We start from the raw sequence: 16,984 nt of genomic DNA, 5'->3' as shown, positions 1-16,984 counted from the left end.
TATTGATACTGGATAGAAATGGAACCGATTGGCATACAAAAATAGCATGTGAAAAATAAAAGTTTTCATTCTCATACAAATTGTATGGGAAAAGTTTTTCTCGATTTGTGGCTGTGGCCGGAATTTTTTTTTTGGTTCCATACAAGCTTTTGATCCTCAATAGGAATGGGATCGATTGGTATAAAAAAAAAAGTTTGTCGTAAATGACCTTTTTCTCGCACCCTGTATGTTTTTTCCAAAATCTGTAAAAGCCAATCTTCATTAATTTGAAATCGAAGGAAGGTCTTCTAAGACCGTTTTCTCGTAGCAGCACGGGATCTGGTAGCTGCCCTCACTGACCCAAAAAGAAAATCCACTCTGTATATTAAATTGCGTTAGCATCTGACAGTGATATTAGTTACACCACGATATTGCATAGTCTCAAATTATAATAACATGATGAATGGGCATCGGCATATTTCTTTGATAAAATAATTTCACTATATTATAGTTTGTAGCTTTCTAATAGACCCCGAAGGCTAATCCTATTGTCTATTGTTAAGAAAAACCGCTCGTGCCACGTGCCACAACCACCTGCATAAAAAATCGGTACTTCGGTTACTGAGTGCCGGCGAGTCGAACGCTACAGAACCAGTCTAAAATGTGTCATCGAGATGCGTAACAAAGGCGCGTTATCGGAGAGCGCACCTACACTGGTTTTTTGAGCGTTGGCCTAGCCCGCGCTCAGGTGCCAAATAGAATAATTAGGACCCTTCTTTGCAGGTAAGTAGCACGTGCGGTTTTACTGAACAATAGACAATAGGATAAGCCTTCGGGCTCTACTAGAAAGCTACAAACTATACCTGCACTGATGTTTTGTTTCATTTTGACAATGTCATAAGTCAATACGGTGTTAGTTTCCGCTTTATTATATATAATATAATTATCTTTACAGTACATATGGTGCTACTTTCCCGCACTAGTGCGTAAATAAGCACTTTTCGTTGCTATGTCAAATATTTAAAGGGGCATATGTACTGTAAAACGTTGTTCGATACACGTGCGAATAGGTAATTCGCAACTCGTGTCGATTTAAAACACTCCCTTCGGTCGTGTTTTAATTTATCGCCACTCGTTTCGAATTTCCTCTTTTTCGCACTTGTATCGAAAATAACTATTACAGTACATATGGTGCTACTTTACCGCACTAGTGCGATAATTAGCACATTACGCAACTATGACGAAAATTTAAAGGACCATGTACTGTAAAACGTTGTAGTTGTACGATACATGTGCGAATAGGTAATTTGCGAGTTTCGCGACTCGTGTCGATTTAAAACACTCCCTTTGGTCATGTTTTAATTTATCGAGACTTATGCGAATCTCCTATTTTTCGCACTTGTATCGTAATGTACAGTCAGCTGCAGAGAAAAGGTACCACGCCTGCATACAAACTTCTATGCAGGGGTGGTACCTTTTCTCTGCAGCTGACTGTACCTACTATTATGTACATAAATGAAAAGTTCTATATTTGGGTGACTGTCCAGATTTGTCCCAAATAATAATTCAAGTTTGTGAAGCCATTGCCCCAAAATGAACATTATAATAAATATTAGGAAATATTAGCGTAATTTATATTTAATACTTACGGCATAATGTATTGGTCTAAGAGCTAGCCACGTAAATAGGTATGCAATTTCATCACCTGGCACTACTTTTCCCCCAAATAAAACGCCTGGCATTGTTATATTTGAATTAAATACATAATTAGCTATTATATCACACCAAACACAGAGCTCTATAAATTGCACACCTTCAATTGATTTTACAACCACTTTGTTGCCCATCCACTCCCACACCCACCGCTAGACAGCTGCCAGGCGCCCGGATTAATTAATAATGATAGTTTGGCATACTAACTAGAGGGATTTCGTTGCTCTATAAATTGCATACCTATTGCCGTGGCTAGCTCTCCGGCTATATTAGAGGAACTATGTCAGAAAAAAAATGTGATTATCAATATCATCCCGTTTTCTTAGATTGATTTGAAAGGGACTACAATACAATGTTGTCACTTGTCACGTTTTAATTTCTACAATTTCTTGTCGGATTGTAAAAGTGGTAACACACTATCGCACCGCACCGCGACCTTGGAGCGTCGCAACCATAAGTGAGAGCGAGAAACAGATAGCTCTTTCTCGCTCTCACTTATCCACCACTTTAAAAATAGCGTAAGGTAGGTAAGGTTGTGGTTTGACTGTTTTTACGGTAATTTCGTACTCGATATCCATGTACATTGGACACTACAATAAAAGACTTATTATGCCGGAATGCAGTTGTTTTATTCCACAAGTAATAACTAACGCCCATTTAAAAAAAACCAAGTGATGTCTGCTTGGAATCTAGAGTACCTACCTACTTATCTTTAAAGGGGCCCACTCATTAACAGTCCGTCAGACGATATCGGCCTGTCAGTTGTTCGGAACTGTCAACTTTTTGTTCTAACTGACAGGCCGATATCGTCCAGCGGACTGTTAATCAGTGGGCCCCTTAACACGTTCACTGTTCCGTGTCCCACATATGGGTCACGGCAAGTCTATTAAGGCCGTAAGGTTGACTGTTAACAGTTGGGACTAGAGATGCACCGGATATCCGGTTACTATCCGGTATCCGGCCGTTATTTTAGTATCCGGCCGGATACCGGATAGTGACCTACTATCCGGCCGGATACCGGATAGTATAATTAACACATTTTGGGGTAAAAAATGGAATCTAAAAAACAGTCACGGTCTTAATGCTAACGACACAGTAGATAGAAATGAATACGTAACCAATGTCACACAATACACTTATTTGTTTACACAAAAATACGCGCGCGCACTTGTAACTATAAACGAACTTACTACGTAATGACATGATAAAACTCGTTACGATCCTAGAAATGTGTCCGCGCGAACGTTTACTACGAAACAGGTCGAAACTTGCACTACGCGCACCTGCAAAACTCAAAATATAGGTATAGTTCCGCCGGCCGAATATCCGGCGGCCGGATACCGGATATTCGGCCAGTGTCCAGGCCGGATATCCGGTATCCGGCCAAACAACTATCCGTTGCATCTCTAGTTGGGACAGTGAACGTGTTAAATAAATCTGGATTTCCGTACATAATGTATGTAAATTTTATGACGGTAATGTGAATCTCAAGTAGGTACAGTCGCCATCAGATATATCGAAGCGGCCAAAGTGCTCACAAATATCTGAACACGCCTCTATTATCAAGGCGATAGTGTGTTCAGATATTTTTGAGCACCTCGGCCGCTCCATATATCTGATGGCGACTGTACAAATAACCCTAAACCAACAATTTTAATTTAAGTTCTTTTAAAAATTTGCAAACGTATGTACAAAGTTCGGTAAATTCACAAAAGCTTTGGAATGGGACCCCTATTTTCAGTAGAGATGCACCAGATATCCGGTTACTATCCGGTATCCGGCCGTTATTTTAGTATCCGGCCGGATACCGGATAGTGACCTACTATCCGGCCGGATACCGGATAGTAAAATTAACACATTTTGGGGTAAAAAATGGAATCGAAAAAACAGTCACGGTCATAATGCTAACGACACAGTAGATAGAAATGAATACGTAACCAATGTCACACAATACACTTATTTGTTTAGACAAAAATACGCGCGCGCACTTGTAAGTATAAACGAACTTACTACGTAATGACATGATAAAACTCGCTACGATCCTAGAAATGTGTTCGCGCGAACGTTCACTACGAAACAGGTCGAAACCTGCACGTGCACTTGCAAAACTCAAAATATAGGTATTGTTCCGCCGGCCGAATATCCGGCGGCCGGATACCGGATATTGGCCAGTGTCCAGGCCGGACATCCGGTATCCGGCCAAACAACTATCCGTTGCTTCTCTAATTTTCAGATGCTTATTTTGTACATTTAGGTACAATCGCCATCAGATATATCGGAGCGGTCGACGAGGTCATAATATCTGAACACGCACTGTAACGCCTTGACAATAGAGGCGTGTTCAGATATTTGTGAGCACCTTGGCCGATCCGATATATCTGGTGACTGTACAAACTTCGGTAAATGCACAAAAGCTTCGGAATGGAACACCTCTTTTCAGATGCTTAATTTGTACATTTGGGTACGTAGAGCGGGAAAATGAAACCAACAAAATAAGAAAGCATTAAAAATATTTTTATTGATCAAATGAAGGCCACATAGCAAATAAATCATGTACTTAGTAACAATTGTGATTTTAAATTATCAAAATGCAAAAAGTAAAAGCATAGGATGCTTCAAAATAGTTTGACCACAGACCATCCCATGACATTGTACAGTCAGCAGCAAAAGTTGCTAAGTGGGCGAGGTGTTCAAAATTACCTTGACACGCCCTTATTCTCTAAACAATAAAGTCGCGTCAAGGTCATTATGAACACCCGGCCCGCTTAGCAACTTCTGCTGACTGTACAAGTCTATGAATAAAGTACTACTTTTCACGACGAAAATGCTTCAAGTATGGGAGTTGGCATACTCACAGCGCCAAGAACTATTTTCTAAACCCTACCGCGATATAGTTTCATTGCTTTTACCTTAAATTCTTTAATTCTTAGCTGGTGCAACTCAGCTGAAACGTCGGAATTTAAAGTAAAAACAATGAAACTATATCGCGGTAGACCTGTTTGTGTAATTAAATGTGTACAAAACCATAGAGAAAAAAATACATAGAGTGCTCACTCCATACATCAGTTTTAGTACCAAAAAGACTATTAGCATCTAGCATCGAGTAGCGGAACTATCAGTACTGCTACTTGACAATAGATGTCGCCACCGACCGGAAAGTCTTATGCTGTTGAGATAAGACTTTCCGGTCGGTGCTACATCTATTGTCAAGTAGCAGTACTGATAGTTCCGCTACTCGATGCTAGATGTAGACACTGAAATTAATAGTCTGAACTGATGTATGGAGTGAGCACTCTTGTCTTACTATGTTTCTCTATGACAAAACGGGACAGTTTAAAGCGTATATTAGTACCATTGAGCCCGGGGGAGCTTGCCAGCCAAAAAACGACCTTAAGGTTTTAAATTGAGAATTGAATACTGATTTTGTTTTTCATTACTGAGTCGTCACGTCCGTGAGGCTCCAGGATCCTTAATTGTAATTGTAAAAAATCATGGGATACTTCCGAAACCAAGACATGAATGATTGGTTCACACCAGGGATGTTGCGGATGCAGATTTTTTGACATCCGCGGATGCGGATGCGGATGCGGATTTTTAAAGGCTCACATCCGCGGATGCGGATGCGGATGTCAAGATTAGGTACTTAGAAAACGTCAAATATTACATTTTTAGTATTTTTTTATTTAAAAAAAACCAAACGTTTAGTATTTGAGCAAGAATATAGGTGCGTTATATTTAATAAACAGTAACTTCGCCGACTTTTCTGGATCTAGACGATTTCGTTATAGGTAATGACGAAATTACCTAGCACTTACGCCGCCGCTAAGACGTTCCTGTACCGACTTGTTCGACATCCGCATCCGCATAAGCTCCGCATCGATTTTATGCGGATGCGGATGCGGATGTTGAAAATAATGCGGATGTTCCGCGGTTGCGGATGTTCGCAACATCCCTGGTTCACACTTGTGATTACAGCACTAGTAAACAGAGACCTTCCACGTACGACGTGTTGCCTTGTCACACTTACGTACGAACTTACAAGCGCGACAGAGAGGCAACACGTCGAACGTTTCGCGGTAGGCCCTCAGACTATTAGTCTAATAGTAGATTTGTAGGACAATATTAGGTTTTGTCTGTAGGTTCAGGAACGACCCAACCAACAGGGAGAGATGAGCCGTCGGTGCTGATATTCTGGTCCCATTGCGCCCTGAAAAAATAAACGTAGATTTGAGTCTCACTGAAATAAGTAGCGTAGCGACCATACCCGCCATAGCATTATTGTAATTTACACAACCGCAAAAAAAAACAAGTATAATAAAACAAGTGAGTGTAAACCGTAAAATTATTCAATGTTAGTATGTCTCACAACAGTTTAAATTCGAAGTATAATAATGTTATGTCATGATTGGCATAACTAGAAAAGTGTAAAAAGCTAAAAGTGTGCATTATCAAAATAGCAAATCAACATGCGATTTTCATAATTGTTTTATATTTGGATACAGGTCATTCTTTACAAAACTGATAGAATCAGCGCCATCATAGCTTGCCCTGTCAATCCCTAGAATTGTGTCAATTTTTTTTAAATGCCTTGGATGCCCTTTAAGACGATTGGAAGGCCCAATGCCCTTGAGCGTCAGGGCGGAGCTAAGCGCTCTGTACCCGCACCACCCGCTTACCCCGCTGGCTGCGGTCGTACGTGAATTTTGTATCGCTGCACCGCCACGAGGTTCAAAGAATAAGATATAGCCCAGAGGCGTGCAGTTGGCGCTATACTCGTATACCTTTTGTTTGCAGCCGTGCGATTGCCAAGTCATTATAATGTATTACAAATTAAAGATATATATTTGATACAGTTTTAACACCCCCTGGCACTGATTAAAATAAAATAACCGACTTGGTTTCACATTATACATCTCAAAACTTTTTTGTAGTAGAAGCGTTGCGAGACTTGCACCTTTTTACATGTAATGTTTTTGATGGGATCTCATCTCTTTTTGTAGACAGTCCTTCTTTTCGGGTACTCATACTATGTATACACATATCATAAAGAAACACATCTTCATTCATACTCACATCGTACATCGTAGTGTACCTTTACTTTACTACCTACTATTTGTAGGAACTGCAACAGTAACTTTGTAATAGCAAATATTTATATGGGATTACAAACTTACTTATGCAGTTCTTAGATCTTTAAAACGTGACTGATATTGCAATATTTTTAGGTTTTAAAATTAAATTTAAAAACTACTTATATTTAAAATTTGAAGCTTGTGGATATACTAGAAGTACCTTAGAATTATGATGATCGTAGGTGAGTGAGTGAGTGTGTCAGTGTCGAAAATAAGGAACTTTGACGTACAATAATTCTTAAACTACTACTTAGTTCAAATTGAATGTTTTTTAAGAATATATCTTAAGCATGTTTAGCCCTATATATTACTGAAAATTCAGGGTTTTAGCTTCAGCCAGCACAAAATTACAGGACGTCGAAAATGGCCTGAATCGCTTCTAGAAAAGGATGGTACGGCCTCTTTTTTTGCTCGACTTCGCAGATTTACTTAATAAACTAACATCATTTTAATGGGTAACAATCCTAAAAATGTAATGGTTTCTGAATCAGACTATATAGTATATACCTACAACATAAATTGCCAATGTTGATCAATTTTTTTTTAGAAATTGAACTTTATTAATAACGTTAAATTTTAATGGCAATATGTCGGCGCATGTTCGAAAACATTTTTTATATATTTCAAATGAAGCTTTCTCAAACATAAGTGGAAATATTGTCATTACGTTCGTAATAATAGGCTGCGAAACACCGTGTTGCGCGCGCTAAAGCGCGTCACAACCAAATCAACATTCTGCAGTTATTTAATCTTTGGCCACAATAACTCCAATTTTATTGCACCTCGGCTCAGAACAAGCATGCAGAATACAAGGAAGGCACGGAGCGACGAGCGACACAGCCTCCTCGTCTCAAAGCTAGCACACGACTGCCAGCCACGCCTTTTTCGAGCTACATACGCACAAAATGTTGAAAAATATTCGATTTCTTAAAAAAAAAAATATTTTTTAACATTATTCTACGTTGCATTTGTAGTATCTGTTAAAACAATTATTCTAGTTTAAAAATAACTTTAATCGAATAAACCGTTTACTAGAAATAGGTAAAGTTAGTCGCAGAACGGCCTGTCGTAATGTTCCTTTTTTGTAAAAACTATAAGTCATAGGGAACAAGTCAAACGTTGGAAATATTGTACATAAAACGTAAAATCATATATATTTTTTTCATATTTTTTTTTTGAACCGTTAAGAAGATATAGACTCTAGAATGTTAGAGTTTTCGGCCAAAAACGGCGTCTAGCGCCTTAAGCCAAATCTCATAGAAAAAGGGGCAAGCTATGATGGCGCCATCTATGCACACCTTTGACAGTTGCCAACCCCATTCAAGATTTTGTAATTTCGTTGTCATTAGAAGCCTGTCTGAAGATGTCTTACTGTATTTTTCTTTAGCCTTACATTTAGTACTCATTATAACTAACTATTACGGCTCAGCGACCCAAAGAGGATCTTGGCCTCCGAAACGAGAGCACACGATTTTTCCCGATCCTGCGCCGTTTCCTGCCAATTATCGGCTTGGAGCTGACACAGATCCGCTTCCACACTGTACTCATTACACTTAAGACAATTCTAACGAGCTCAAACTCAATGAGATTGGCAAGTTTCATAAATTAGATATTATTGTCCACTTCAGGTCTCCATCAGACCAGTTTCATAGTACAGATGTAGTGCATTATTGTTTTCCATCGTATTTTCTCGGAAACGTTCGTATTTGTTAACCTTTTGGACGCCAATGACCGATATATCCGCACCGTAGGTTCAACGCCAAAGACCGATTAATCGGTCACAGACCACAGAGCAACATAGACCTAAAGTCTATTTTTTATTCGGTAGACTGAAATGACATTTCATAGTATGAACATCATGTGTCATTTCATACTATGAAATGTCATTTTATCTACCGAATAAAAAAATAGACTTTACGTGCATATGAATAAAGTTAAATTTCAGTTTTGACACTTCGGTGACGTGGCGTCAGCGTGACAGCTTTTGTGTTTGACACGGCGTCGAAAAGCTTAAAGGCTTCGTCACACAGGCGCGTTTTCCGAGGGGGGCCCGCCGCTTTTACATATAAAACGCTCACGCACCGTTTACTCCCCGCCCGGAAAACGCGTCTGTGTGACGAAGCCTTAATTGCTAGTTCCGTCAGTGTCAGTACTTTTCGTACTGACACTGAGGCTAGGTTTACACGGCGTTAATTTTTCCCGTATACCGTATACGGGATTTTATCGAATACCGTAGTGACAGCAAAATTTGTATAGAGACGTTCAAAATCGTTCAGACGGCTAGACGGCTTTCCCGCATAGACGCCGTGTGAGCGACTTTGAACGTTTCCTTACAAATTTGGCTGCCACTACGGTATTCGATAAAATCCCGTATACGGTATACGGAAAAAAACCGGCCAAGTGCGAGTCGGACTCGCGCACGGAGGGTTCCGCACCATCAACAAAAAATAGAGCAAAACAAGCAAAAAAACGGTCACCCATCCAAGTACTGATCACGCCCGACGTTGCTTAACTTCGGTCAAAAATCACGTTTGTTGTATGGGAGCCCCACTTAAATCTTTATTTTATTCTGTTTTTAGTATTTGTTGTTATAGCGGCAACAGAAGTACATCATCTGTGAAATTTTCAACTGTCTAGCTATCACGGTTCGTGAGATACAGCCTGGTGACAGACGGACGGACGGACGGACGGACGGAGGGACGGACAGCGGAGTCTTAGTAATAGGGTCCCGTTTTTACCCTTTGGGTACGGAACCCTAAAAACTACGCCGTGTGAACCTAGCCTGACTGAAATAGCAAGACACGTTCGTAAGTTTCCGTGAAAATTCGAAAGGAAAACAATTATGCACTACATCTGTATCAGCATAATTTTTAAAACATAAAAATTATGCCACCCGCACCACCGCACCACGCCGCTTTTAATTAGTTTAATATTTTGTGTTTGTTTGTATTTGTATCTACTTTTTGTCACTAACTTAGATTTATAAGTTTTGTTTAGCCTTAAGTACTAACAATAATATGGATTTTTTTTTATTCGAAATAAAAATATTGAATTGAATTGAATAAAACCATACCTGACAGCCAGAAATCCGCCGACATTTCCTTCAAAATCGAACTGCGGTTCCCCATCGAACATGACATGCCTCCACGTCTTCAGTGTCTCCACAACACTCTCTATTTTACCAACAACCGGTAGCGATTCCTTCAGCTGGTCCCGGAGGAGTCGCTCTTCTAGTTCGTAGTTAGACAGCTTGCCTTTCCAAAGGAATATTAGCTTTTCTGTTTAACAAAGGGGAAAATCAGATTAACCAACACCAGATATCTGGGGGCACGGCAGTGCCCCAGCCAAGTCGAGCGCGAAGCAAACACTGCCGTACCATCCTTTACTGGAACCATTTCGCCGCATTTTCAGGCCCCTATTTGAGAACCTCTGGATAAGACCAGAACGCAGAGATTTTCGTCATCCAGTAAGCTATAATCACATACTTAAAATACAAAATTTCAAGTCTGTAGGTCATTTAGTTCCGAAGTTAAGCGAAAGCAAAGTTTCGCATTTATGACATTCATTCACTCATGATCATCAGAATAGAATTAGTACTTCCCATAAACTCAGAGAGCTGAAATTTGGTACAGAATTAGGGTTTAATGGCCACATAAAGGGTAAACCTAAAAATATTGCAATATCAGTCACGTTTTAAAGATCTAAGAACTGCATAAGTAAGTTTGTAATCCCATATAAATATATGATATTACAAAGTTACTGTTGCAGTTCCTACAAATAGTAGGTAAAGTAAAGGTACACTACGATGTACGATGTGAGTATGAATGAAGATATGTTTAGTTATAATATGTGTATACATAGTATGGGTATGAGTACCCGAAAAGAAGGACTGCCTACAAAAAGAGATGAGATCCCATCAAAAACATTACATGTAAAAAGGTGCAAGTCTCGCAACGCTTTTACTACAAAAAAGGTTTTGAGATGTAATGTGAAACCAAGTCGGTTATTTTAATCAGTGCCAGGAGGTGTTCAAACCGTATCAATAAGATATCTTTAACTTGTAATACATATAATGACTTGGCAATCGCACATAATGCTTTATTCGTACCGTACTCGTAAATATGTGTAATGCTCAAACTGCAATTAGCGCTAGCGTTATGTTCAATTAGAATTATTTTTAATAGGTGACAATGATCCTTTTGTCATTATGCAGCCGTGCGATGGCCAAGTCATTATATGTATTACAAATTAAAGATATCTTATTGATACGGTTTTAACACCTCCTGGCATTGATTAAAATAACCGACTTGGTTTCACATTACATCTCAAAACTTTTTTGTAGTAAAAGCGTTGCGAGACTTGCACCTTTTTACATGTAATGTTTTTGATGGGATGTAGTTTTGACCGTAAGCACAAAACAATATGTAGTGTAGTTGTGATAACAGTGATATTTTGAACTGTTTGAATTTTGTACACATGTATTTAACATCCAAATGAATGATTGATCCAAGTTTCTTGGACGTATTTTCATTATTTAGCTTAAATATGGCAAAATAAAATCTAAAAGAAAATATTTTTTATGTAGCAGTGTGTGTTTTTTGTATTTTTTTATGTCAGTAGCAAAGAGTAAAGTATCAGTAGCAATGTAAAGCAAACTAAAGTGTGGTATCCCTAGGAAAGGAATCAAAAACAGCAATGTACATCGAACAACGATGAAATGTAAACAAAACAGTTCCACAGATAAGCCTTATTCTACTAACAAGATTTGCTTGACCAAGTTTAGTATTACAGGATTACTTTTCATTACTTTCGGTAAAAACCATTCGGAAAGCCTAAAAAATGTGAGTCCATTTGTTCATTCCCTTGTCTCTAAATTTCAAGATCTGTACCAAAAGGTAACATAGCATATGTGTCACATACCAATATTATTGTTAAACTCCGCCTCATCATTCTCCGAGCAGTGCTCCCCGCGACCCTTGGCAGTGTTCTGGCGAGCTTTCCGCAGCCTCACCAGGGCCTCCAGCTTAACAATACACTTCTTGGCATCATGCTTCTTCCGGAGAGTGTCTCGGAGAATGCAGTCCGCAGCTAGTTTAGCTTCTTGATCCTGAAAAGTAGTTTGAAAGATACTTATTTACTGAATTTTTGTTTTATGTTAATCTATTAAGTCAACTTTTCACTTGTGGACTTTTGGAGACTTGCTCAAAAAATTGCATGAAAAATTGTATGACCAATCATGAAATTCGTTTATGACGGCAATACTTCTGAGTTGGATATTTTCTATGTATTTAAGTATTTATCTATTATATATTGTTGTCTAGTACCAAACATCAACATTTATTCAGCAAGTAGGCCACAAGGGCCCACGTCAAAGGCAAAGGGGCGGGCAAAGGGGTTACATGGAATTTACATACAAGCAAAAAAAAACACATCAACAATTATAATTATTATAAAATACACCTAAACCGCAAATATCAATTGTAACTAAAGTATTACAATTACAGAGATGTATAAAGCTTCTAAATGTTTGTGGGTACATTTAGAAACTTTATACATCTCTAACAAGCCTTATTTAGTTTACTGTGAGAGTTTGTTTTGTGTAAGATTGTCTCATAATAAAGCATAAAAAAAGTATCATATTAGATTCTTAAGATAGAAGATAAAAGTTCTTACCAGTTTAACTTTTTTGATATCATCCTGAATTTTCTGCAGATTCTCATCTATTTTCCGGGATCTTTCTTCCCTTTCTTTGATCATCTCTTCCTTTTCCTTCTTCCTTTCTGTATTCAACCGTTTCAATCTCAACCGCTTAGCAGATCTCTTGGCTAATGCTTTCCTCATATCTTCCAAACAAAAATCATCCAGAAGAGACAATATCTCGTCAACTTTTAACTGACTTTCGTTCATCTGTCTTACTGAAGAACTCCATTCTTCTTCTGACAATGTCTTTAAGTTTTCAGCCAGTATTTTTTGCTTTTCTTTTAATTTATTTACAGTTAGCACTAGAGCCCGAATTTTTTCCCTTATTTCGGTTATAGACACTGCTTTTTTAGAAACTTTGGTGTTCAATTTTTCAAATTGTTTTACAAATTGTTCATCAGTGACTGCCAGGGGCATGTAGAAGCTGAGGGGAGGGGGTGGTGGTGGAATATTTTGGAATGTTGAATTCCGGTTATCAAAATTTTCTTTATAATAAGCCATGATTGTAACGATTATATTAAATAATTAAAAATAGTTAGGTATGCGTTTAAGAAGCTGCTACGAGTTGGCACTCGGCGTCTTTTAGCACTTGCTGAGCCGTGAGGTAGTCCTGGTGGTCCTTGAGGTCTGCCTCTGTTTCTAGAGTATTCTTTAGATCTGCGAATGCTTTTGCCAATCTGAAAATTCATTAAACTTGTATATAATTTTTCATTAATCTTAATTTAATTTGAACACTAATTAATTTCCTATAGTAAAATAAGAAAGCATTTTACTGACGCCTTAGAATTTCGAACGAAAAGTCAACTTTACATTACAGTTTTTAATTCAAAGTTCAATACTGTTATATGGTGAGCAAAAAAATGTTGTTGAAATGAAAACATTACAAAACCTAAAGATGTATCAAATAAAATACAACGGAATTAGTCAGTATACCTAGTCATAGAGGATGACTAATACATTTAGTTTCTTTGTTCCAGTAAACAAACTAGACAAAGATGCTACAAACATAACCTCAAAACCTTCTGTTCCGTTGTTGCAAAATTACCGCGTAAATACGCCCCAAAGCTTAAAAAAAAACATTAAAACAATACTTTTTACTAGCAAATTACTTTTTTTTACACATACCGTCTTTGACAGTCAGGGACCATCATAAGGCACTCCTGCAGAACCTCCTCTTGTTTTCGGATGTTGTGTTCGTTCTGGCCCTCGTCTTTAATCTTTTGTACCCTGTTCTTTTGTTGCTCGGCCTCCTTTTCATAAACCACTTTCTCCTTAGCAATGCGCTTTACGACGCCGGTCTTGATTTTAATTTGCCGAATTCGAGGGTCTGCCATCGTGCGCAAAAATCGCTTCGTTTGTTTTTTTTTTTTATCAATGACAGTGACAGTCGGCGTCAGTCATTGATCTAGTTATTTTCTATAGATATGCTATACGCGTGAGTGACATACGCAATGTCGCAATGCGACAAAATAAAAACCCGTTTTAACATTCCCGACCTTAAACGAATAACGCATAGACAGATAGTCCCCATACAGCCCTTGCTACACGGTCGCCGACAAGCCTTCTAACCGTCTGACCTTGGTCAGTTTTGGTCAAATTTTGTTGGAAACAACTGTCTACACGGTCGGGACGGACCAAGGCCACGCGGTCTGAAGGCTTGTCGACGACCGTGTAGCAAGGGCTTACGGCTGACCTGTCAAAAGTGAAGCCGAAACTCGATCGATGTGTGCGTGCGAGGCTCGTGTTTTACGCTCAGCAACACACGCATATATGCAAAAACGTGTTGCCAGTATATAGATTATTTCTCTCAAACTGGGGTATTTTAATCACATCCTTAACACTTGGTTATTAATAATTTATATGTGTGTAGATTTGATTTTGTAGCAAAAGTTTTTTAAGTTCCTTTTAAGGATTTTTTGCATATTTGTACTTTGTGAAATACGTTTTCAATAAAAAAACGGATACATTTTGTCTATTTTTATTTAAAATGTGCATAAAATAATTAAAATAATACATAAATTTAAATAAAATAATGAAATATAGCTGGTCAACCAAATCTTGTCAGTAAAAAAAGGCGCGAAATTCAAATTTTTTATAGGACGATATCCCTTCGCGCCTACATTTTTCAAATTTGCCGCCTTTTTCTACTGTCAAGATCTGGTTGACCAAGTATAGTTAAAAATATATTTTTTTTATGCAATTATACAAGGAACTTCAATTCGTTCGTGTTTATTTTAGAATGTATAGCCTGACCAGTAATATATGATAATTGTCAAGAGGGCGCTGTTATTCTCATGTATAGGGTGACAATTCAGTGTAGTATGAAAAAATTAGTTCCAGTGAAATTCCGCAACATGGCGCACCCTCAATATGGTTCACCTATAAACGTCATGTCTCATTTTGAGAAAAAAAATCACTACACTGGCAACATTTATAAGAAATGGCGGCTGAAGAAACGTAGGATTTTTGTATTTACGATTACGTAAAAATATCACATTAAACTCGATACTTACGCGTGAAATGTAATGTCAGTCTGTTTGTTTTTATAATATGATGCGTTGTGACACCCATTCACTGCACAAACAACCATCTTTCCTGTGTTTTTGATTTTTAAACGGACACACAAACGTGACGTCGCACTTGAAATGGCTTCACATGGTATGTACGAACACTCCATCTGTGCCTTAAGCCGGCTTCCGACGGCCCGTGTTTATTACAGGCCAGGCCGGATCGCGCCACGCCTGTGGATGCCTGTGCGGTTGATTAAGCCGGCTTCCCACGGCCCGTTTTTTCTCAGATCTGACCGCGCCTCTACAGGCCGACAGATCGTGGGAACGGTCGCATCCGACGAGGCCTGTGCGCTGTCCCAGGTGAAATGAACCGACGCAGGCGCGCCCCTACAGGCACCGTCGCGCCGCGCCGCGACGCGCCTTTGAAGTTACCGACTCCCGACGGATCGGACGGGTGACGACAGGCTTCGTCGGATGCGACCGTTCCCACGATCTTCGGCCTGTAGAGGCGCGGTCAGATCTGTGAAAAAACGGGCCGTGGGAAGCCGGCTTTATAAATCTATGTTCCCGACAACATACCAAAAATAACAGATGATCAAGCAGATCTTGTCAGCAAATTTGAAAAATTTAGGTGCGAAGGGATATCGTCTCATAGAAAAATTGAATTTTGCGCCTTTTTCTACTGACAAGATTTGCTTGACCATCTATAAGTTCTAATCATACTCGTTCGGTCATCTGGCTTAGTAATGTACCTAAAGGTAGTATATATCAGGGTATGTGGGGTTGAAGTAGGGTAACTATAAATACGGAATCCTACATTGAGCATGGCCCGACATGCTCTTGTCCGGTTTTTTATCTTATAAACTCCCTTATCAAAACGAGATGCGATCCCCTAGTGTAGTAGCGAGGATTGTCTTCATAAATAACTTCACACGGACGGACAGGTATTGAGAACGGTTTCCGCCCTCATGATGGACGGCATAATAACACACGCTAACAACTTAACTGAGATATTTTAATGATTTCCTGCTGGGATCCCATTTTAACAATTTGATAGTGCTTAATGAGGTTGTTGAGAAAATAAATAGAACCACGCTACTATAATTTGTAAAATACACAGCAAACATATATATATATTGCATCTTCCATGCTTTGAAGTTGTACTTCCGGTAATCAGATGTCTAAGCCGAAGGGATCAAGTCTTCCAGATTTGGGGACACTTGGTAAAAAGATTTTAAGCGGCAATATTTCGAGGGTAGTATCTACATTAATTTATTCACTTTATCTACAGAAAATTAATATATGAAGATATCAAACACATATTAATCCATAATCTTATACTTTTAAAAAACAATGTAATCGTATTATCCATAAAACAACATAAAATAGGGAATCAATTTTTGAACCAAAAAAAAAGTTAAAAAAATTTTAGCGTCAGATACAGCAATTTTAAATTTTTTACCCATCTCTGGTCGTTATTGTTTACTATAATAAATAAGTTTAGAAATTTACTGCTCACGTTTCGAGGACGGTGTTTGAGCTGCATAATCCTAAAATCCTTTCTATGGACCGTCGGTTCTATAGTACATAAGGTCGGAAAGCCATTGAAATAGCATTTCATCCATAAAAACAAATATCGCCGGTTGAAAACCAAATATCGTTATAAGTGTTGTTTGTCGACCGAGTAACATCCCCTGTGTGTAAAACGTTTAACTTGATAAACAAGACCAAGTGCGGGTAGTTCGTAAAATGTTGATGTCAACTTTAGTTAGTCTTTTCAAAGGCCACGGGGATAATTCCGTTTTCGGAGTTCGGAGTCGGTTGTATAATTAAAAACTGAATTATACGCCATTAAATCCCGTTTTAATAAACAATAATGAGTCAAAAACCTTGAAAGTTTAAATCAGTGTTTCTCTGGTCGTACTTTTGCGGCATGATTTACTAAAGAAA

At 38.6% G+C, this 16,984-nt stretch overlaps 2 protein-coding genes across 2 annotated transcripts; both read right to left on the bottom strand.

Annotated features, from left to right (window-relative positions):
* Nucleotides 1-5,783: 5,783 nt before the first annotated feature.
* Nucleotides 5,784-13,025, bottom strand: LOC134656516 (meiosis-specific nuclear structural protein 1-like). The gene is made up of 4 exons (XM_063512077.1): nucleotides 12,498-13,025; nucleotides 11,745-11,931; nucleotides 9,898-10,102; nucleotides 5,784-5,899 (listed from the first exon to the last, which is right to left on the bottom strand). Exons 1-4 carry the CDS (start codon nucleotides 13,023-13,025, stop codon nucleotides 5,815-5,817), a joined length of 1,005 nt encoding a protein of 334 aa, XP_063368147.1. The 3' UTR covers nucleotides 5,784-5,814.
* Nucleotides 12,984-13,901, bottom strand: LOC134656517 (tubulin-specific chaperone A). The gene is made up of 2 exons (XM_063512078.1): nucleotides 13,650-13,901; nucleotides 12,984-13,201 (listed from the first exon to the last, which is right to left on the bottom strand). Exons 1-2 carry the CDS (start codon nucleotides 13,856-13,858, stop codon nucleotides 13,072-13,074), a joined length of 339 nt encoding a protein of 112 aa, XP_063368148.1. The 5' UTR covers nucleotides 13,859-13,901; the 3' UTR covers nucleotides 12,984-13,071.
* Between the last annotated feature and the right edge of the window lie 3,083 nt (nucleotides 13,902-16,984).

The sequence above is a fragment of the Cydia amplana genome, chromosome 18, assembly GCF_948474715.1.
Source record: "Cydia amplana chromosome 18, ilCydAmpl1.1, whole genome shotgun sequence".
NCBI lineage: Eukaryota > Metazoa > Arthropoda > Insecta > Lepidoptera > Tortricidae > Cydia > Cydia amplana.
The sequence above is the reverse complement of the archived record's forward strand: the minus strand, read 5'-3'. Positions and strand labels throughout refer to the sequence as shown.